The 23,908-nt window shown below is 40.6% G+C and overlaps 1 protein-coding gene across 12 annotated transcripts in view; it reads left to right on the top strand.

Annotated features, from left to right (window-relative positions):
* Positions 1-17,379, top strand: part of LSS (lanosterol synthase) — a 59,936-nt gene extending 42,557 nt beyond the window's left edge. For 7 of the 12 annotated variants that reach the window (XM_087886067.1, XM_087886057.1, XM_087886071.1 and 4 more), the window contains 12 exons: positions 3,916-3,943; positions 5,322-5,378; positions 5,810-5,881; positions 6,483-6,533; positions 7,899-8,048; positions 8,658-8,754; positions 13,177-13,282; positions 13,529-13,594; positions 13,981-14,061; positions 14,224-14,394; positions 15,187-15,265; positions 16,526-17,379. In XM_087886067.1, coding sequence (XP_087742193.1) covers positions 3,916-3,943; positions 5,322-5,378; positions 5,810-5,881; positions 6,483-6,533; positions 7,899-8,048; positions 8,658-8,754; positions 13,177-13,282; positions 13,529-13,594; positions 13,981-14,061; positions 14,224-14,394; positions 15,187-15,265; positions 16,526-16,738 — 1,171 coding nt within the window. In that variant the 3' untranslated portion in view covers positions 16,739-17,379. The remainder of the gene's footprint in view (positions 1-3,915; positions 3,944-5,321; positions 5,379-5,809; positions 5,882-6,482; positions 6,534-7,898; positions 8,049-8,657; positions 8,755-13,176; positions 13,283-13,528; positions 13,595-13,980; positions 14,062-14,223; positions 14,395-15,186; positions 15,266-16,525) is intronic. The other 5 variants (XM_087886083.1, XM_087886060.1, XM_087886088.1 and 2 more) reach the window with 2 other exon arrangements.
* The last annotated feature ends 6,529 nt before the right edge of the window (positions 17,380-23,908 follow it).

The following is a 23,908-nucleotide window of genomic DNA, read 5'->3' as shown; positions in this document are numbered from 1 at the left end:
TCTCATATATGCCTTACACGCATCCCATACCATCTCCATCGAAGTCCCTTTATTCATATTGTTAACAAAAAATTCTTTCATTTGTTTTTTAAGCTCACACACGTTATCTTCATATCTAAATAAATTCTCATTTAACCTCCAAGACCTCCTTTCCCCTCTTTCCTGCTCTAGTTCCACCCAAACCGGGCTGTGATCAGTTAAAGTTCTTGGACATATCTTCGTACTCTTCACCCTAGAAAAAAGATCATTTGTAGTTAATATAAAATCAATCCTAGAAAAAGATTGATGCCTATCTGAAAAAAAAGTAAAATCACTCTCCAATACGTTCCTTTCTCTCCAAATGTCTCTGAGCTCCATATCCTCCAAAATATCAAAAAAAGATTTAGGCAACTTAGCACGCATGGAAATCTTGGAAAGACTTTTTTTATCTTTCTGGGTATTTATTACCCCATTCCAATCACCCATTAGAAGTAAAGATCTATAATCCCATTGTAATATTTTGGTATGTAAAAGTTTATAAAATTTATCTTGTTGTTGATTAGGTGCGTATACTCCAATTACAAGCAGCTTCCCATTCTGTGTTGTTAATTCGATTGCAATATATCTACCTTGAGTGTCGGCCTCAATTAAATTGGCCACTAAGCCTCTTTTAACATATATAACTATAACTGATGCCACAAAATGTGTACCTAATTTCGAATTTATCAAATACTTTTGATCTGAGGATTTAATATGTGTTTCTTGCAAACAAATAACATCGTTCTGAAATTGCTTCAAATAGTGAAATATTTTCTTTCTTTTTTGTGGAGAATTTAAACCGTTGACATTCCAAGATAAAAATTTATTTGCCATCTCTGGGCGCTCCAAGCTTTGAAAGCATCAGCTGAACCTCCTCCGCCATTTTAGACTTCGGCCTAGCTCCTCCCACTGCTTGTGTTTTTTGGACTTGTTGGGTTGAATCTTGAGGCTGTTGTGCCAGATGTTGTTTGTAGGTAGCTCTTGTCAATCGTTGATCTTTTGGCAGCTGTATCATCGTTAATGGCTCAAGGGTTGGTGGTGGACCCCCACTCAGTAGTAGATCTTCTTCCAAATTGGCTCCTCCAGCTAGTGCTTGAGCGTAAGTTTGTGGTTGCCCTCCATCTTTCTCTTGTTGTGTAATTTCCAATTGCTTTCTAGCACCCGCTGGTGAGGGTGGCCTTCCAGCCTTTAAAACATTGGCATAAAAATCTTTTGCCTTTCCAACTGTATTTAAGCGATGTCTTTGCCCAGCGTATGTCACTATTATCCCAAATGGGACATCCCATCTGTACTGAAGCTGCTGGTTTTTTAGTTCATTCACCAAAAAACCAAACTGCTTTCTGTCTCTTAACATTTTAGGAGGAAGCTCTTTCAGGACCACCAGCTCTTGTCCATCCACTTTAATCTTGTTTCTGTAAGAAGCTTGCAGAATGTCATTTCTAACTCTCCTTGTTGTGAAATAAATCATCACATCTCTTGGTAGCTGCTTTTGTTTTGCCAGCCAGGAATTGACCCTGTAAATTTTGTCCATTTGAATTGCCACATCTTCTGGCCTTTCTGAGATCAGCTCTGCTAAAGCGTTGGAACAAACATCTTTTAAATTTTCACCACTCTTTTCTTTCAAACCTCTCAGCCTCAGGGCAAATTCCATTGATCTATATTGTAACATAACCATTTCATCATCCACTTTCTCTGTTTGTATCATAACCTCTCCTACTTTAGTTGCAAGCTCCAAGTTAGCATCATCAATTTCCCGTACTCTCTCCTCAATCTTTAACATATGAGTAGCCAGTCCTGAAACTGCAAAAACAATGTCATCTCTTATTTCATCATGTTTTTCCTCCACCACACTTTTAATTTTCTTTAACTCCTCTGAAAATTCTTTCATCATTTCTGTCTGATTGTTCAGGGCACCCATTATAAATTCTTTAAGGTCTTGTGACTGTGTGTCAGCCAGAAGTTGTTGTTTTGGAGTCACTACAGGGGAACCTCCTCCCCCTTTAGAAGTTGGTGGCTTTAGTTGTTTAGCAGCCATTTTATTTTTAAAAAGGGTTTTTTCCTTTTACAGCCACTGAATCTTATAAACAGTCTTACAAAGTATGTTTCAAAGTTTTTCCAAAATAAACAGTCCTCTCTTCAAGCTATACTCAATCCTCAGCAGTTTACTCTTCAGGCAGAGGGCTCTTAACAAGCAGTTTCCCTTTAACTTTCACTTTCCCTTCCGCCCATAACAAAGGCTTCCTCTCCAGCCTCCAGCTCAAGAGAGCTCCGTTTGCAACAATGTATTCACGGAGTTAAGTTCTGTTTCTTTTAGAAAGCTTGCACTCTTGCTTCCGCTCTGTCTGCTTTGTTAGAAATCATTAAAACTCACTGTTTGCCAGCAGAATTGGACGCAGACGTCTTGCTCTGATTAACAGAGGCACCAGCGATCCGGAGCAATGGGAGGGGTGAACTGGGGAGCTCTCACCCTCCGAGTCCCTGGAATTAATCCAGTGACTTTCGGGGAGCTCTACCCACCCCCTCCGACTCTCCTCTCCTTCTTTGCCCGAAGGAGAGTTTTTTCAAACCGCCGGACAGCTGTTTAGCGCTGTCAGGGCGGTTTTTACAGATTGGGTGGCTGGCGGTCTATAGAGACCGTCCTCGTCGTCCGTGGAGCCACCGGAAGTCTCGAGATCGGAGAAGTTCTTAGTGCAAAGAGAGCCAGTCTGCATAAGAGGGCCAGTCTTCACCCGTAGTGCAGATGTTCACGACCACCTGATAGACTTAATCTGTAGAAAATGTTAGTACTGGTTCTCATCTGAACTTTTACAATGTTGTGTGTGATTAATATGAAAAGGGGAAGATGTTACAGGTGTTATGTCTGCCTTTATGCAGCTTTATTGCTCTCTAGCATTCATCTCCATTGTTTTGTGATGCATTTTCTGCCTCTCTAGGATTTACCTCTGTAAATAAATCGTTTCAACGTCTACCCTCAAAACAACGCTATAGGGCTCTACCAGGGGTGAAATCTAAAATTTCTTACTACCAGTTCTGTGGGCGTGGCTTGGTGGGGGGCTGGTAATGTGACTGGGTGGGCGTGGCCAATTTTTTTTTTTTACTTTTTTTTCTACAACCTCTTCGGCTAAAAGGTTGTAAAAAAATGTTTTCAAAAAGACACAAGGACAGTTTTTCCCCCAAATGCCATCACTCTGCTAAACAACTAATTCCCACAACACTATGAAATTAACTACTTTAATTTAACTAATTAAATACTAAGACTATTACTGTTCATATATATATATAGATAGATAGATAGATAGATAGATAGATAGATAGATAGATAGATAGATTTTGTGTGTATGTATGTGGATATATATATATATGTATGTGTATGTATACATGTGTATATGTATATATATGTGTGTGTGTATACACACACACACACACACACACACACACACACACACACACACATACTGTATATTCTCAATGATGGCTTGTATAGCATTTTTAACTGCATTTTATTAAACTACTCGAAACTATCTGTATTGTAGGAGGGAGGTCTCCTGAGATGAGAAGTACACATTAAAGTTCCAGGTAGAAAATCTTACAAGGTCGTTTTTTTTCCTTCCATTTGTGTTGTGGCCCACCCCTCTAGGAAATCACTGCAGAGTTTGAGCAGTAGGCCAATAAGTAGGTAAGGGTGAGTGATCTAGCCCGAGCCTGCCTCCTTCTTCACATCCATTCCTAATTTAGCCATTGTGTCTTATTCAAAAGGCCTTTCCAGGAATGGCTAGGAGCCCAATGTTCATGCTACTCATGGTATTGGACTCACTGTTTATGGTAGTGAAACTTACAGGCCTCTTACCTGTTTCTGCTTTGCCATGCCTCTCATGCTTGCTTTTGCTTTTCTTGCAGGCTGGGTCTGGATGGCATGAAGATGCAGGTAATAATTCCTGGCATGTTTTTCTTTTGCTGAGGTCTGAACCCGTCTCACCGAGTAATGACTACTGCAGACTCTGCTTAGAGCTCGGTTTAAAATTAACAGTAACAATAGTAATTTATTAAACTTTTTTTGTCATCTGACTCCTAACAACTTTGAGTGGCTCATAAGAATAAAAATTTACACTCAAACCAATAAAACATAAAAAATAAAAAGCTAAAAGATGGCAAGCATGATGAAGTGAAGGGTCCTCCATGTCAAAGCCCTGAGTGAAAAGCCAAGTCTTCCTAACTCTTCCAAACAATAACAGAATGGGGGCCATTTGTATCTTGGGGGAATCTGTTCCCAGAGGGCAGGTGCTGCCACTGGGAAGATCTACTTCTAGAGTCCAGATAGATAGATAGATAGATAGATAGATAGATAGATAGATAGATAGATAGATAGATAGATGACATTGTTTAATCCAAGGAACCCAAAGCATGCCAACCCCGCAGGAACAAAACTGCCAGGCAAATGCAAGGAGAGACAGGCAGTCCCTGAAGCAAGCAAGCCCTATGCCACGTAGTGCTTTATATGTAACGGCACCTTAAATCACACCTGGAAACAAATGACAAGTGCAGCTTGTAAAGCAGAAGCTTTAAATAGGCATACTGATGGGCATGCCTGTCACTGTCTATATTGTTGCTATTGTGGGGGCAATAAGCTGACTTTGTATAAATATACAAAAGTATGAAGGCTATTGCTTAGCGCATTGTTAGCGCATTGTAAACCGCCCTGAGTCTCCGGAGAAGGGCAGCATATAAATCAAATTTAAAAAAAAAATTGAAGCTTCCAGGTAGTCTTCAAATGGAGCCCCATTTAGAGTGCATTGAGTAGTCTAGTCAAGCCAGGATGCGACTGGGCATGAGTGACTGTAAAATTCATTTCCAAAGAGGAAGTTGGGATTAGGGAGGTGGAGAACTGTTTTTCTTCTTCTGATCAATTTTCTTCTGATAAATTTCTACACACACACACACACACACACACACACCAGCCATTAAGTGTGAGAAAAGAAGAGTGATAAAGTAAGCTATGAGTTCAGGAATGACAAACATTTTTTTCTTGCTCCATGTGTGGAAAGGGGTACGTTTAGAAAGTAATTCCAATAGCAAAGGACTGTCAAAGTTTTTATTGCAGGAGAGAGAGATTGTCTTGAGTACAGTTCCAGGTAGAAACTGTTGATGCTAGAGGAAGGGTTCCTGGAAGCCCTTAGCATACTGTACTCTTGGAAGGGAGACCAGCTGGAATTGATTTTATGTAGTTTGCTGGCTGAAACAGTATGCATGCTGAATATTTCAAAATACAATCAAAAAGCGTCATTTCAAACTATCTTCTCTTTTAGGGCACCAATGGATCACAGGTTTGGGATACAGCATTTGCTGTTCAAGCTTTTCTGGAGGTAACATCTTTTTTTCACAAGTTTTTCTTATTAATTTTAATGAACTTTGTGGAAAAGTTAACTAGCTGCACTTTCCTATATCATAATTTAAACAAGAACCCTGCCCCAAAGCAGTTCTTTCAGTTTCAAATTGCAATTGTGAGAGAAAAAGGAAACAAATGAAATTACATCACCTTCCACTCTATCCATTCAGGGTGCTAATAGCCTTATTCTGGCTTCTTTTCCTTCCTTATTTTATTTACATTTTTAAACTGAATATAATTAATATAACTATATTGGCTACGATCTGCAGTGAGTGCACATAGTATTCTAGCCATAAACCCTGAACAGAAATTAATGATAATAAAATATTAAATAAAAATTACAGAGATTGATTGGAATCTAAAATGATGTTTTTGTTTTACTTGAAGTTAAACTCTTTTATTTAAAAGGCTGGTGCCCAGGAGAAGCCTAAATTTGACAGCTGTCTGACACTTGCACATCAGCATTTCAGAATCGCACAGGTAAAAATATCACATTCTAGTCTCTGATTATACTTGAAGGATTCTTTTCCAGCGACCACTGAGTTACATCCTACAGACATTGTGTCTAGTTGCACATTTGATTAAAAAGAACTAATCACATCAGAGAACAAACTAACCATTTCTGATAATCCCAACAACAACAACTGCCTATCCCAGATCCTTAGAAAGTACTTGATAGGTGGATAAAAAGTTCTAAGTCCATAGCTCTTCTTAAAAATGAAAACCCTGCATCTGGAAAATAGAACTATGGAGAAAGGAAATGATACCTCCTATCCGTTCTCATTTTATTATTTATTTTTTATATCATGCCTTTATTATTTTTGTAAATAGCTCAAGTTTTTCCCCACAACTACCCCGTAAGGTAGGTTGGGCTGAGAGAGAATTACGGGTCCAAAATCACCCAGCCGGCTTTCATGCTTATGGTGGGACTAGAACTCACAATCTCCAGGTTCCTAGGCTACCACCTTAACCACTACACCAAACTGGTTCTTTTTCCTCAAGCCCATAGCTAGAACTAAATAGCTTTATTGTGGTTTACTCCTGCAAGATGCGTTTCATTATAATATTCTATCTCCTCCAGATTCCAGATAATCCACCTAATTATGAAAAGTACTACCGTCAGATGAGCAAGGTATGATTGTACGAGGTGACAGAAAGTGGAAACAAGATCTTAAATTAGCTGTGAAAAGTTCTCTGTGCCCTAGGACAGAACAGCTAGGGTGAATAAAAAGGGTGAAAGAAGCAAAGTAGGTTTGTAATTTTTCAGTGGATTTTGTGGAGCCTTCTGCATTCCTGCTTGTGTGCTGAATGATCTAACAGTGTAAAACGTCAGGGACAGTCACACTGTAGGATTGTGGATGAGATTGTTCAGTGAAAGGTTGTAGCCATTGGTAACCTTCTGCACGTGCGCAGAGCATCAGTGATAACATCCAGGTGAGTAGGTGTAGCCACCTGCTGCCGCCGCTACTGGTTCACCCGGTACCAGTTCTGAACCGGGATGAACCGGTAAAAACCCACCACTGGTGAGAGTGGCATTGGAATTGATTGTGGAGTCTCATTCACTCAAGGCATTTAAAATAAAGCTGCAAGATCCATACTGCAAAAATCTGCATCATTGTTAGAGAAGAAGAGTTTCATTGCTGCCATCTTCTAGATACAGGTCAACAAATATCTAGACTTGCAGCTCACATATGCTAAACAGAGGCAAATAGAGTATCTTGCCTGGTAATTTTTACCCCAAGAAGGAATTTTCATGACCTTGTTGCTAGTTCCTGAGTGCTAGAGCAATGTGTTTAAATCAACATTTGTGACCATGCAGAAGATTTATATGCATACATATCACTTTGGGGGTAAACAGTGCTATACAAAGTGCTGAAAGAGAGAAAGAAATAGTAAGCCAGAGAAATTAGAGCATAAGAATAAGAAAAAAGGAAAAATAGTTGAGCCTAATACCACCATTCACTTTTCCATCTTTGTAAGTCATCCTTGATTCCATGTTCTGACACTGCTTCATAGATGCCTTGCGTAATTTACTATTTTTCCTTTTTTACAATCTCATCAACTCCATCCAAACATACAATATGTTTTTAGTTGTCCCCTTTCTCTCAACTCATTGACTTTTCTTTTATAATCTCTTTTGTATTGGTTATTTTGCATTCAATTAATACTCATGTAAGCATACATTCTTGGTTTTTTCTCTTTTTGTTTTATGACACATATTTCTCAAGGTTACCTTTCCCACCTCATTCAACATACTCATTCCTCCTAATAGTTTACATACTAATCATTAGCTTTTTACAAGTATTTACCTGTGTTTGATATTCACCATATTTCATTAACTTTAGTTAACCAGGATATGTAATTCACTTATTTCTTCTCGATGAATGTTGCTATTTTAGTTTGCAATCTAAATCTTTTAGTTTGTTTTCTTTTGTGTTCTTTTTTTGTGTTCTGTGCTCCAAACCAAACTAAACCACTATTGTCTAATAACCACTAGGGTGGATTTCCCTTCAGTACTTGTGACTGTGGCTGGATTGTTGCTGACTGTACTGCAGAAGGTCTGAAATCTGTGATACTGTTACAGGAAAAGTGCCCATTCATCAAAGAACACATCCCCCCCAGTCGTCTCTTTGATGCTGTAAATGTGGTGAGCACAGAAAAGTAAATTTCTTCCTGAGAATCCATCTCTCCCACTTATCTTCTTCTTGGCCATGCTGTGCAGAGCGACCAAAAGGGCAGAAATACTGAGGAGATAGCTTGGGGGGGTGGATTTAAACCAGAGGCAATTCATGCAGGGTAGAGAGGTGGGAAGTCCTTGTCCATTGACCATTGCTAAATGGCATTGTCCTGCAATGTTTTGCTTAATGACTGCTTTGCTTAATGACAGAAATTCCATTTCCAGTTAGGGTCATAACCCGAGGACTACATGTAGAGATTTCCAGACAAGCAGTAGGGCTCTCTCTTATATTTTTAGTTGCCCTGATCAATTATGACTTTAGGTGGTAAATAACAAAGCAAAACAGAAACAATAATAGCCAAATAAAAGCAGCAGTACAAGGTGTGCCCACAAACAATAAGCTTAGATTGAATTCATACCTTGTGATTTTCAGGGAAGTAGGGGACTGAATATACATCCAGATGGAGTCATGGCTCCATTAGAGAAGATTTTCAAGGCAGATAACTTCTGAAACTTTTTGAGGCTTCCTGAAGACTCCTCTTTGGCCAAGTCAGATTGTTCTTTGTCCTCTCTCTTCAGCTACTAAACATGCAGAATGCTGATGGTGGCTTTTCAACCTATGAAACCATGCGCGGGGGCTGGTTGCTGGAGCTGTTGAATCCTTCAGAGGTATTTGGTAAGAATGAAGACTTATATGCCTTCTTTACTTTCTCTAGAGCAGTGATGGTGAACCTTTTAGAGACCGAGTGCCCAAACTGCAACACAAAACCCATGTGCCAACACGGCAATTTAACCTGAATAATGAGGTTTTATTACCTAAAATAATGATAAATGCAGAGTTCAGCTAATTGTTCTAAGAAAAATGTGATAAATGCACTTTTATGCCCCTTCATTTTTTCCTGCTTTTGAAATATTATGTTTAGCAACAATAAAAAAACCTTTTGTAATATCATTTCTCTTTCCCTCCTCTCTTTCTTTCTCTCTCTTTCCTTCCCTCTCTCTTCCCCCTCTCTCTTTTCCTCCTTCTCCCTTTCTCTTTCCCTCTCTCTCTTTGTCTTTCCCTCCCTGCTCTCTCTGTCTTTCTCTTTCCCTCCCTCCATCGCTTTATCTCTCTCTCTGTGTCTCATTTGTCTGTCTGTCTGTCTATCTACCTACTTATCTACATCTATCTATCTATCTATCTATCTATCTATCTATCTATCTATCTATCTATCTATCTATCTATCCATGCTCTCCTGTCCAGCTTCAAGTGTTGTGTGAATCCAAGCACTTGGGCTGTGGAGGGGGAGTGGAGGCTGGCAGGCAAAGCCAAGTGTTAGAGATCCACACAAAATAAGGCAACTCCAACTTGGATCCTGTCGGGGAGACCCCCCTCGGTCTCCCTCTCTCCCCCCGTGGTGGGGGCCTGGGTAGCCTGAGCGCAGCTCCCTCCTCAGAGGTGACCAGCAAATAAGCAAATGTGGTGTTCTGGCCTGAAGGCAGCGGCATGGAACCTCACTTCTGGCCAGCAAGAGCAGAGCAGGCAGGGCGTGCACCTTCCCCTCTGCTGCTCTGTCGCTGGCTGGGAGGGATGTGTGAGCTGTGGAACTGTGCTTGGTGGAGTTTGGAAGCAGGCTTCATGGGGCCATTTAGTGGGTAGACCCCGGTGTTTGGTTCACTTCAGTGTGGAGTGGGACTCCTTTGGGGTGACTTTTTCTCAGGGGTGAAATGTAAAATGTGTTACTACCGGTTCTGTGGGCGTGGCTTGGTGGGGGGGAGTAATGTGACTGGGTGGGCGTGGCCAACTTTTTTGTTTTAAACTTCTCAAAGCATTTTTTCTGTTTGCTTTTTATCTCTTGCCATATGTCAATTAATGATTTCCTAATAATATGGTTACTAAAGTGTTTGTATATTTTATTTCTAGGGCTCCATAAAAAGGCATGCCATCCCATCATTAAATCGTGACCTTCTAAATTTAATAATCCTTGATTTTCCAGGGTTACCCATTCTCTAATCCATGTTAAGATTGAGGCTTTATAATGTTTTTCCCATGCCGGGAGTCCAAATCCACTTCTAGTTTTGTCATCTTGTAATATACTTAATTTAATTCTTGATTTTTTCCCCTCCCACACAAATTTTGTAGTTATTTTATCCAAATTGCTAAATAATTTTTTATCTAATTTTATTAGGATTGTTTGGCAGTATATTTGATTTTATTGCTGCGATTCTCCCCAACAATGACAATTTTAATTTCCCCCATTTTTCCAAATCTTCTTTTATTTTTTGGACCAAAGGTCCATAGTTATTCTCTTTTATCATTGTACTTCTGGCTGTCAAATTTATCCCTAGGTATTTCACTTTTTTGACTACCTGTAATACTGAGTCTTTTGCTAATTTTTCTACTTGTTTTGCTATTATATTTTTCGTTATCATTTGGGTCTTTTCCTATTAATTTTTAGACCCGCTACCTTTCCAAATTCCTCAATTTCTTTTATTAATTTGGGTGTTATTTTTATTGGATCTTCTATAAAGAAGACAAGGTCGTCCGCAAAGGCTTGGAGCTTGTATTCTTCTTTTTTTACGTTTAATCCTTTTATTTCTTTATTTGACCTAATTCTAATTAGCAAGTTTTCCAGAGTCATAATAAAAAGTAAGGGCGACAATGGGCAGCCCTGCCTTACTCCTTTATTTATTCCAAATAATTTTGTTGGGTCTCCATTTACTAATATGCTTGCCTTTTGATTCTTATATATTGACGATATCATTCTTGTAAATTTCTCTCCAAATTTCATATTTTTAATTTGATGTATCATGAACTGCCAGTTAACTTGGTCAAATGCTTTTTGTGCATCCAAAAATATCAGTGTTATCTGTCTTTCTGGATGCATCTCATGGTATTCTAAAACATTTATTACCATTCTTATATTGTTTTTTATTTGTCTTTTGGGCAAAAAGCCATTCTGATCCGGGTGTATTCTATTATTTAGTATTTTTTTCATCCTATTTGCAATTATGGTCATGAAAATTTTATAATCGGTATTTAATAAGGAGATCGGTCTATAATTTTTTATTAATGTTGTATCTGCTCCTTCTTTCGGTATCAGGGAAATATATGCTTCTCTCCATGTTTTTGGTAACTTTGCCTCCGTCAATGCCTCATGTTTCTAATAATGTCCCATTTAGTGAGTCCCCTAAACTTTTATAAAACTCCATTGGTAGGCCATCAGTCCCCGGCGTTTTGTTATTTTTTTGTCTCTTCAATGCTTCTTTTAACTCCCCTATGGTAATTTCCTTGTCTAGTAATTCTTTTTCTTCCTCTGTTAATATTGGCATCCCTTCCCCACATTTCAGTATTGTTCTATTTCCTCTACTGTTACTTTATCTTTCTCATAAAGCTCTTGGTAATATTGAATTATTATCTCCTTTTTCTTCTCTAAACTCTGTTGGATTATACCCTTTTTATCCTGTAATTTCTGAATTATTCTTTTTCCCCTTTCTTTCCTCAGCCTATATGCCAGCCACCTCCCCAGTTTATTTGCTTGCTCAAAGTAATTCTGCTTTATGTATTTCAATGCCATTACATATTTCCCCTGTTCTAATATGTTCAGATTATGTTTCGCTGCTGTCCAATTAACCCTAATTTGTTCATCTCCTGGGTTTTCTTGTAATTTTCTTTCCCAATTTTGAATTTCTTCTAGCACTTTGTTGTAATCTTTTTCCCTCTCTTTTTTCCGTTTTGCATTATAGACTATTGTTAGACCTCTTACATATGTCTTAGTTGTGTCCCATAAGTTTTGTAGGGAGGTGTGCTGTTTTGTATTTTCCTTATAGAACAATTCTAATTCCTTCTCCATATACTCCTTATATTCCTTTTCTTTCAATAGCTCTGTATTCATTGTCCATCTGCTTTTTTTCCTCCACCATCCCTTCCATGTCAACATTATTGGGTTGTGATCAGCCCACTTATTAGACAATATTTCTACTGTTTCTATTTCTGACATCAACATATTAGTTACCCATGCCATGTCTAACCTGGACCAGGACCTATGTGGGTTCGAATAGTATGTAAAAATTTTTTGATCATCAGAGGCTTATTTTTTTAATTTTAAAAGCATTTTTTTGTTGGAAGAGGTTGTAGAAAAATGCTTTGAAAAGTTAAAAAAAAAAAAAGCCTCTGATGATCATGCGACTCAGCTGGGCATGGGGGTGTGTGTGCAGGGATTTTTGCTATCGGTTCTCCGAACCACCCGCCGCCATCGCTACCGGATTAGGTGATCCGGTCCGAACCAGGAGCATGTCACCCCTGCTTTTTCTGCTTTTGAAACATAACGTTTAGCAACAATAAAAAAGAAAAACTTTTCTAATATCATTTCTCTTTCCCTCCCTCCCTCTCTCTTTGTTTCTCTCTCCCTCTCTCCTCCTCTCTCTGCCTCCCTCTGTTTCTCTCTCCCCCCCTCCCGTGCTGGGTGCTGGGTGGTGGAAATGACGTCTAAAGGCCAACGAGCCTGGTGGGGAGGTGGGGCATCCCAACATAGGCAGCTCTGCAGGAAAAGCAACTGCTTTTTTTGCCGAGCCGAGACCAAGCATGGTCGCATTGTGGCAGCACGTCATAATGGGCTTCAGGAGGAGGATGGGACCCTGTCTCCCCCATTGTGAAGCGCACAAGTGAAAAAGTTCACTCAATCAATTCCAACTTGGTGAGATCTTTTTCTTTCGGGAGAAGTTGGAATTGATTGAGTGAAATGCAATGGAGAAACGTGACTGGAGTTGGGCTAGGGTGACTGCATGCGTATCCACAGAGGGCTCTGCGTGCCATGTCTGGCACGTGTGCCATAGGTTCGCCATCGCGGTTCTAGAGGGTCTTCAGCTCCCCTTCTCGACAATTGATGTCAGTCTCTGCTACTGTTTATTCTGGCCAAGGGATGGTTGCCTCCTTAGAATAAAGATGGGTTGAATCTACTACCCCTCCCCCACTTTCCCACTGCCGAGCAGTTTTCTTGGCCCTTTGATGGCTTCACCATGTAAAACCATGTGCCAGAATTTCACTGGAAGAAAGAAAAGTATGTTCTGCATCCAACATCCAGATCATCCTGACCTACTTGTTGCCGTGTGTGTTTAGGTGATATCATGGTTGACTATACATATGTGGAATGTACCTCTGCTGTGATGCAGGCGCTGAAGCATTTCCACAAGTGCTTCCCGGAACACAGAACCCTGGAAATCAGGTAAACAAAGGGGAGTGAGGGTAGAAGGAAAGACTCTTTCAGAGGTTACTTTTATTTTACTTTATTTTATTTTACTGGACCTTCTTCCTGAGAAAGTCTGCTGGAGGACAAACTGCAGAATCAGGGCAGGGGAGGAAACAGATCATTATTCCTTAAGGGGAGAGAAAATGTTGATTGCTTAGGAGGGAGAGAACAGACAGCGGATATGTTAAAATGGTTTCCCATTGTGTTCTCCTTTTTACTTAGAGAGATACTGCAAAAGGGCTTGAGGTATTGTCAGAAAAAGCAGAGAGCTGATGGGTCCTGGGAAGGGTGAGTATCTTCTAAATTAGGGCTGTTTATTCCAGACATTTCTTTGGATAGGAAAATGTGTCATCACAAATAGTGAAATCCCTGGTTTGTTTCACGGATCCTGTTTTCTCACTTGTTGGGTTGCACTCAGTGACCCTTTATCATTGTAGCAGAAGGATACCCACCGTGGACTTGGAAGATCCCTCCTGTTTCTGGCAGGCACATCTCCCTCTCCCTCCCTCCCTCCCTCCCTCTCTCTCTCTCTCTCTCTCCCCTCCCTCTCTCTTTCCCTTTCTCCTCCCCCTCTCTGCTGAAGAGAATGAACTACAGACAGCCCAGTATTTTACTCTCCTTTCCTTTCTGCCCCAGCAGTCTGCATTGGCTGACTGATTTCTTCTCCTTTTTAGAAGCTGGGGTGTGTGCTTCACTTACGGCACATGGTTTGGATTGGAAGCACATGCTTGTATGCAGCAGACGTACTGTGGTGGGTGAGTCACCTCCTTTCTCCTTTCATTTCTGCTGGCTAGACGGAAAGATTGGCAGTGGAAGAAACTTCTCATGAGCAATGTAGGATAAAATCTTTTTCCTTGCTCTTCCAATCACTCTTTTGGCAAGCGTGGATTTCCATCCTTCTGCCTTTCTCCTCCTAGAGTGGCCTGTCAGGCAGTGTCCCAGGCTTGTGAGTTCTTAGTCTCCAAGCAGATGGAGGATGGTGGTTGGGGAGAGGACTTTGAGTCTTGTGAACAACGCAGATACGTCCAGAGCATTGCATCGCAGATCCACAACACCTGTTGGGCTCTCTTGGGACTCATGGCTGCTAGGTAAGAGCTTGCAGGATCCATTGCCTTTGGTTTCCTATAACAATGGCCTCTGCTCTAATCATATGTCAGGTAGCACTGATTATTTTGATATTCTGATTATCTGGCAGCTGGGGAGGAACAATATTTCCATCTAGGTCCACACAACAACTTCCAATATAGGTGTTGTAACTGTACAAAACAGTATCCTTAGGATGTCTCCTGAAACAGCACTTTCTCCATAGTCTCACATCCACATTCAATTTTCTATCAGTTCAAATAAAGTGTGCTGAGCTGGGAATAGAGTCTATCTGAAGACCTACTATACACCATAAGACCCTTCAGCAATGCCCTCAGCCACCTTTCTAGTTGTTTGCCGTGAACTGGGTAATCTCAGGCCTCTGATAGAAATTCTAACAAGAGATTGGACTGGATTTTTGTGCTTGGGGTACTGCAGCACATGGAAAAAGAGCTTTTCTGAACATAAATGTTTCCTGCGCTACCTTTTCTTTCTCTAAATTTAACTGGAAGTTAAGTTCCCTGAATCTGCCTGTAGCAGTTTTCTAGGGAGCAGGGGAGGAGAAGGGGAGGATGGTGATTTCTATCCTGCCTTTATGATATGCACTCAAGGCAATGCACATTATGCTCTGACCTCCTCCTCTTGCCCTCTGTGGGATGAATTAGATTGGGAAAGAGTGACTGGCCCAGAGTCATCTAGCCAGGTTTCATGATTAAGTTAGCACTAGAATTTACTGGCTCCCAGTTTCTGTCCAGCCTCATAACCACTACATCAGATTGGTTCATTTTGCTTTGCAGGTACCCAGATGTCCGAGTTCTGGAAAAGGGAATTAAACTATTGATTGAGAAACAGCTGCCTAATGGGGACTGGCCTCAGGTAAAATGTCTCTTTTTTCAGTTTACCTGTCTTTGCTTTAAAAGCATTATGCCTCAGTTACTTAGCCCTTATAATCCTTCTCTCTGGGTTACCTGCAGATTTTTCAGCATCAAAAAAGTTTCTTTCCTATTGCTCTGTAGGATCTACTGATAAGTTTTTACTTATCTTCTGCACACCATACCAGCTAGGTGGTATATTCTTTCCCACTCTTAGCCTACTCTTGAGGAACTGCCATGCCAACAGTTATTAATGCTTAAAAGGCTTAGTTCTCAAAGTCCTCTTCTCCCAGAAAGCTTAGGTCCTTTTACCTGGCATGCAAATCCAATGAACCACACCAGATAGGTGGAAAGCAATAAGACTTTTATTTGCAAATAAAAGATTGCCCAGAAGCAAGTTCCAAAATGGGCACATCCCTGCTTACAGTGGATTCCCTTTTTATGCAAGTTTGAAAAGCATACATTGCCATGAACCAGTCACAGAAACACACATCACTGTAAACCAATCATTAAAAGTAACATCATGCATACATTTCAGTAGTAACAGATGGTCTGGCTCAGTGGTGGGTTGCCCCGGTTCAAACCGGTTCTATAGAACTGGCAGTAAAACCGGCGGGAGGCTCCGCCCACCGACCCTGACGTCATCAGCAAGCTTCTGCGCATGTGCAGAAGCGTACAAGTGAAGCGGCCCCATTGTGAACCCGTAGTAAAGGTAAAGGTAAGTAGAACCCACCCCTGGTCTGGCTTACATCTATTGCTATTATTCCTGCCTAACAAAGCAACTCAGTCAGTGGATAACCACACCATCCACAAAGCTATTGCTATATGCTAAATAATAATTAATATATGAATTAAAATACATTAAAGTGGATTGTCCCCAAACTCTCATGAAGTGGCTGACATCATGCTTAAATATGGATGGAGAACAAAAAGCATCTGCCACTACTGCCTTTTACTTTGCAATAATATCATGGGTTCAGTTTTGATTTATTCTGATACCCTTCTTGGTTAAGTCCATTTCAACAACAGCAAGTCCCTCCTTTTTGAATTCCTACATTATCCTTAAAATGTGCAGACTTTTTATTCTTTTGATATACAAGGCAAGTCAACTTGTTAGAAGCTTCCTAACATATGTGATCATGTATGTTAGGTGGCAGGTAATTCACATGTTTTATTTTCCTTTCCTGCACAATCTTTTGTGCTATCAAATGTACAGGAAAGATGAGAGGGAAGCTTTACATTGTATTTCTTGTTTTGCTTACAGGAGAATATTGCGGGTGTATTCAACAAGACTTGTGCTATCAGCTACAGCTCCTATCGAAATGTCTTCCCCATCTGGACCCTGGGGCGCTTTTCTTCCCTATATCCTGCCAGCCCCCTTTCAGGCAAATGCTCAACAAAGACAATAAGAAATGGGAGGAAAGAACTGACTGCAGAATTGACCAACGGACATAGTTTAAGATTTGCTGCTTTGTAAATGTGGGGCTTGTAACCAATCTTGGAGGATTGTCTGAGGTTCTTTTTGAGGCAGTAACTTGAGGCCAGTCAAGGGACTCTTTTCCAAGGAACCAGTGAAAAGAGAAGTCAGTGAAACTCTCCTGCTGCCCTGTTGGTTGTTGCTCCTTATAAGGTGTCTCTAAATTCTGCTACATTTGGAAGAAAAAAGCCCTAATCTGGCAAAGACAAACACGTCTGAGGAAGAATGTAAATCTGGAGTCTTGAAGGCTTGTAGAACTTTGCTCTTCTGACTGGTTGAAGCTCCCCTCTCTTAATAAGAGGGAAAACATTAACCACCTTTATTCTGTCCAGTCATTTTTATGCCCTACTTGGGCATAACCCTAACCCTAACACTTTTTTTCTCCTCCTTTCTTCCTTTTAATATTTCTAAAGATATCCTTACTTCCTTTTGCTACTTTCCTTTATCTATTTATCTAAATTTAATCCCTGTCCACTATTTGTCTCCCCCTTGAAGAATTGGTTTTATTAAGATCCTTATTAAATAGTTTTAAATTCCTCTGGATCTCTGCTTTTTAAATTCTTGTCTTTTGTATGTATGATCCAAATTTTCTGACTTTTCATTCATCATACATTTGCTTTAATAAACAATAATTTTAAAAATGTTTGTAATCTTTGATGTCCTTAGTTTTGGTTTTCAAGCTTTCCTCAGTTCTCTGAGCTCATTATCAAAAAGATATTTGCATAGGTAAAGGAAAAGGTTCCCCTCACACATACGTGCTAGTTGTTCCCGATTCTAGGGGGCGGTGCTCATCTCCATTTCAAAGCCGAAGAACCAGCACTGTCCGAAGACGTCTCCGTGATCATGTGACCGGCACGACTAAACGCCAAAGTCAAGAGTTGTAGTTGTTTTTTAAACACTACATCATATTGCTGATACATGTAAAACGCTTAAGGTCTACTAAGACTACATCATTTTCCACATATATTACTATCAATTAAGTATTCTCAACACCAGTCCATCCTCTCCTTTGGACATTATCTAAACCAACCTCTCCAGTTTCCATGATGGCAATCTAGTGTTCAAGACGTCCTGATAGGAATCTTCTTTCTGATGGCTGAGATGATCTTGTACCTCCCCTCCACAGGGATAGTCTGCCTAGGACTAGGTATCCAGAGATGGACAATTCATTCTTTGCAGGCCTCCTGGAGTCACTGAAAGACATGCCATTGAAATTCAACAGCAGATGATGTGCTGATTTGGGATTAGAAATGAATGGAAATAGATTCACTAATCAGGGTTATTATTCCTATTAATGAGAAGCATTCCTGAATAAATTGAGAAATAATAAAAATAAAATAAAGCAAAATAAAATAAAGTAAAATATGGGTCTACCTGTGACAGTACCAAGTTTTCATTATCACATTCCCTGCATTTCTGAACCACCAAAACAAAAAACCAAAACAAGAAAAACAAAATCACTGGTAAAAAGTTGCCTGTGAAGAAAGTCTGTAGTAAGAAGTGTGTCAGGGTTCCAAGTAACACCCCCAACGAAAGAAGGCTAGAAGTTCCCCAAAGTTCCATTTTATTAGAGATGTCATATTGGCACATCTGGGTAAACCCAAATCTGAAAGCTTCCAGGTTTTCCCCATCCAAAAGAAAGTCCAAGTTCCCTCCCCTGCACTCACGTGTCCATCGCATGGTCCAATCAATGCACCGTCCCAACTGGAGATACCTCCCAGTCACACCACTCCAGGTGCAGGACGAATGTCCTTGACTCTCAGAGAAAGGAATGCTATTATGGCTAGATATCTCCACCACTCCATGCAATTCCCCCTCCCAGTTTCCCACAGCACTAAGTGTGGCAGCCCTGAAGATCCAAAGAAAAAGATGGTCTCCAGGGCTGACAGGCTGCCTCTCTCAACCTACAACAAGAGGAACATAGGGGGTTAATGTCACATTCCCTAACCACCTCTTTCTCCTCCCCCCAAGGGGGACCCTTTAGCTTATCAGAGGATTTATCATGGAATTGCTTCACTAATCTGTCTGTTTTTACATCCCAGCTTTTAACCCAAGTAGCTTCAGACAAAAGGTACCCTTTCCATTGAACTAAATACTGTAATCGACCTCTATATAATCAAGAGTCTAGGATTTTCTTTACTTCATAATGGACCTCCCTTTGCACCACTATAGGTTTAGGTGCTGGTCGGGTCTGTGGCCTTAATCTCGACCCTACCACTGGCTTTAGCAAGGTGCAGTGAAAGACAGGATGCACTTTCCCTAATATGAGTGAGGTTAAGCTGAACTGTTACTGGGTTAATTACTTTCACTATTGGGAAAGATCCTAAAAATGTAGGTCTCAGCTTTTTACTGGGCAACCACAATTTTATGTATTTGGTTGATAGGTAAACCTGATCTCCCATATGGAAGAGGGGTGGAGAGATCAGTGTTTGTCTGCTGGCTCAGTGGCTTCTGCCAGCGCTTTGTTTGGTATTTTCCCACTCCTTCTTTAGTGACTTCATCCACTCGGTCAGAGTCATGGATGAAGGTGGTTCTCTTGGCAGCTTGGGCATGGGGACAAAGTCCATGCCGCTGGTGACCTGAAAGGGGATCAATCCGGTGCTGCTATGTACGGCGTTATTGTAAGCCACTTCTGCAAACGGTAATAAGTCCACCCAGTTCTCTTGTTGGTAATCCACATAACATCTAATATATTGCTCCACCATTGCGTTCGCTCGTACCATGACTGAGTTCATACTCAGATGGAAAGCTGAGCTGAGTCCCTGACTGGATTCGACCGATTTCAGGAACTCCCTCCAGAACTTAGAGGTGAATTCGATTCCTCGATCTGAGATTACCTGGCAGGGTACTCCATGGAACCAGTAAATCTGTTTGATAAACATTTTTGCTAGTTTCTTCGTTTAGTGCAATCCTGAGCAAGCAGTGAAGTGGGCTTGCTTGGAAAACAAGTTGATCACCGTCCCAATTATTGTATTTCTTCCACTCTCTGGAAGCTCAACTATAAAGTCCATTGTGATTTCCTCCCAAGGTCAGCTGGGGTTGGCCACTTGCTGGAGGAGCTTAGGAGGTTTCCTTGGTCTCATTTTCATGGCTGCACAGGTGGCACAGCTTTTTATGTACCATATTTTTTGGACTATAAGATGCACCAGTGTATAAGACACACCGGTGTATAAAACGCACCAAGATTTTGAAGAGGTAAGTAAGAAAAAAAAAGGTTTTGCCCTCCCTGGCCCCCAGGAGCACATTGCAGGCCACCCAAACCCTCTGCACGTTTTTTTGCAAAAATGGAATGAGTGGGATGGGGCACAGAAGAGGCGCATGCACTCTCATTCCCGAACCGGTAGTGAAGGTAAGTGCATTTCACCGCTGGGAGGATTATGGCATGGACGACTTCTTCCCTCCAACTATCAAACTGCAGTTTCCTCAATAAGGCATTGGTTAGCAGGTTCCCCCCCCCCCGGGATGTATTTTAGCTTGAAGTTAAACCACCAGAAGTATTGTGCCCAGTGGATTTGTTTGGGAGAGAGTTTGCTGGGGGAGGGCGGATTAGGGTTTTGAGGTTTTAGTGATCAGTCCAAACCTCAAAAGGCACTTTACCCTCTTCAAGAAAATGTCTCCAGGAGAGGAGGGCCCAGTGGACTGCATAGGCTTCCTTCTCCCAAATTTCCCACCTACTCTTGGTGTTGGTGATTTCTTGGATACATATGTGCAGGGCAGGAGCTGGCCTTGTAGGGCCTTCTGTAGAAGCCACTGCTACATCACTGGTGTCTGCTTGGACGATGAACTGTCTCTCTGGATTAGGGTGTTGGAGGATCAGCTCCTCAGCAAAGAGCCATTTTAATTTTTCAAAGACCTTTTGGCAGTCCATTGACCAGGCGAGTGGTTGACTTGGTTATGGTTTCATGGGAGGGAGCCCTGTTTTTAATAGCTCCATTAAGGGCAAGGCAACTTCTGTGAATGCTGGGATGAATTGTCTATAGAAGTTCGCAAAACCCAGGAAGCTTTGAAGCTGTTTGCGGGGGCATGGGAATTGCCAGTCTAACATGGCTTTCACTTTCCCTGGATCCATCTCCACTCCTCCGCTTGATATTTGGTAGCCTAGGTAATCTAGGGAGGTTTTATGGAATTCACATTTTGACAGATTTGCATAGAGTTTTGCAGCAAGGAGTTTTTTCAGCACTTACCACACCAGCTTTATGTGCTCCTCTAGAGCAGTGGTTCCCAAACTTTTTCAGTCCACCGCCCCCTTGGTACTACAAACTCATCCTCAGTGCCCCCCACCCAGGCGTGGGTTCTACTTACCTTTACTACTGGTTTGCAGCGGGGCCACATGCATGCGCTCTTCTGCACATGCGCAGAAGCGTTTTCATAATGTCAGGGTCAGTGGGCGGGGCCTCCTGCCGGTTTTACTACCAGTTCTATAGAACTGGTGAGAACCGGGGCAACCCACGACTGCCCCCATCCCCACCCCCTATAAATAGCATTGTTTGGAATAGTGGTTTGCACAACCCACTAAGGAAGATAGTAACAGTAAAATACATGGAATACAGCCATTTTTTGGCCTCTTGAAGCCTTGCTCCGCATGTCCCGTTTTTGTGAAAAACGGGCCTGTTTTTCGCAAAAACAGGGTGAGCAGAGTCTTTGGGCAGCCTGCAGGCTGCTCCAATATAAATCTATCCCTGTAACAAAAATAGCTAACACTATTAGTTAACACTAAAGAAATGCCCTGAATCAATTAATCTAGAGCAGTGATTCTCAGCCGGGGGTTCCTTTTGAATTTGCTGACCACCAGCGAGTGGGAGAAAGCAATTTCATAGAGGAGGGGATGGAGAGGGCTGTGGGATGAATTCACACCCATTCCCAGACCCCCTTGGGATCAACCTGCAGTCCTCCCCTGCCTCCTCAGGTGGTGGACCTGGGGGGGGATGCTTTTCAAGAAGTCACAAGGAGGGCTGAGAGCTGGTTTCTGTCCACAAGTAAGATTTAGTCCAGAACCAACCCCAACATGAAGGTCTTTTATTTGCTCCTTGTACTTCTTGTCTTTGCATTTTTAACAGGTAATAAATTAAATTTCTGATGATGTCAAAATAGCTCATAACTGACCTTTCTAGACAGCTATTATCATGTCTAAAAGCAAGATACTCTTCTCCATATTTTGTCTGGAGTACCATTTAATCCAGAGCCTTTTAATTCCAGAAGTCCAAGTTTAAAGAATGGACTTCTGGAATTAAAGCTCCATTTTTTAGCTAAAACTTAATTCACACCTGTTAATTTTGCTTGAGCAGTGTGAACAATTGACAGTGTGATCCTCCAAAGGTCTGAAAAATATATCATTGATTTTTCTTTGGCATTTAAACTAGATAACCAATGTGAAAAAATGCATCAAGGAAGGACTGGAAAGCCAATTCATACTGAACTGTATTGGGTTTTCTGTTGTTATTTGAATAAAATGATAAAAAATCAAATAGTGGTACCTAGTGTGGAAAAAGAGACGAAATAATGAGTCATTCTCAACACTTGAATTCTCTACACTTAAAATATCTAGAAATTATTATGGTTAAGTGAGTTTTGCCCCATTTTACAATTTTTCTTGCCATAGTTCAAATCAAAGTTATTTATTTATTATTATTTTATTTATTATTTTATTTGATTTATATGCCGCCCTTCTCCGGAGACTCAGGGCGGCTTACAATGCGTTAAGCAATAGCCTTCATTCTTTTGTATATTTTATACAAAGTCAGCTTATTGCCCCCACAAACTGGGTCCTCATTTCACCTACCTTAGAAAGGATGGAAGGCTGAGTCAACCTTGAGCCTTGGAGAGATTCGAACCAGCAGAAATTGCAGGCAGCTGTGTTAATAACAGGGTGCACTAAACCACTGTACTATCAAGGCTCAAATCAAAGATTTGATAATTCAAATCAGAGATTTGATAGTTCAAATCAAAGATTTCTGAGACCAATGTTGAATACTTAAATTTCAGTAGTCACCAATCCCAGTCTTAAAATGAGTTTAGAATCAGTGGGAGTCACTGATAACAATGAACTAACTAGCTACTGATAGTCCAGTCCTGCCTTTCTTTTCCTTCTGTCCAAGTTTTGCAAATATTTTTCCAGGTATATGTTTTATTCCAAAGTATACAAACCATTATTGTTAGGGAAAAAAATGAGTCTTCCAAGCAACTTTAAAAGATACTGTCAGAATGACTCTGCTCTCAGTTCCCCTTGTGGCTCCTTGAAAAGCACCCCCCACACACACATATGTAAATGAAAGGAATAAGCTTAAAAATCCTAGCCTTTTAAAATTGAAAATATGGAGAATTGGGACGATGAATATGAGACACTAAGGGAGATGTTTCAAAAAGTAAGGGAGGCATTTAAAGTAAATAAAGAAGCAGAGAATTGGTTAGCTTGCAAAAAAAAAGAAAGAGAAAAGATGAATGAGAAGCAAGAGAAACAAGGAGTTAATATTGAAAAGGAAATAATTGAAAAAAAAAGATAAAGATGATTACACTGGGCTCAATAGAAAAAATGGAATAAGATGAAATATACTGCTAATAATTAAAAAGATCAGGGGAAATTTTGAGAAATATACTTGATAAATGAAAGAAAGACCGGGGTTGCCTCCATAGTGGAAAATATAAAATTGAAAATGAATACAGCAATAGAGATGGAAGAAGAAATGGGAGAGAGGGAAGCAAGAGAAGGGAGGAAGGAAGGGAAGGGAAATTAGAGTAGGAGGGAGGGTAAGAGAGGGAGGAAGAGAGGAGGAGAAGGAGAAAGGAAGAGGAAGTAGGGAGGAGAAGAAGAGGGGGAGGAAGAGAAAGAAAAGAAAGAGGTGGTAGGTTTGAGGAGAAAGATTGCTGTACAAAAAAAAAAAGATGAAATGGAAGAAAGGCAACCCCAAACAAATATAAAGATATTAAGATAAAGAGTTGTTGTGTGGACCTAGATGGAAATATTGTTCCTCCCCAGCTGCCAGATAATCAGAATATCAACTTTAAAGAATAAAAGAGAACAAATATGAATAAATAGCAATAATTAGAAACACACATACAAACATACAATGTATTTTCTTTGAACAGAGTATTTGGCCGGTTCACAAATTATACAGTGTTTAGTCATTTCAATTAAATTGACAATTTCTATATTTTCTTTTTGCCATATTTATT

The sequence above is a fragment of the Pantherophis guttatus genome, chromosome 1 (genome assembly GCF_059756535.1).
Source record: "Pantherophis guttatus breed Tessera chromosome 1, ASM5975653v1, whole genome shotgun sequence".
NCBI classification, from domain to species: domain Eukaryota; kingdom Metazoa; phylum Chordata; class Lepidosauria; order Squamata; family Colubridae; genus Pantherophis; species Pantherophis guttatus.
Note: the sequence above shows the minus strand (reverse complement) of the source record. Positions and strands in the feature narration are given on the sequence as shown.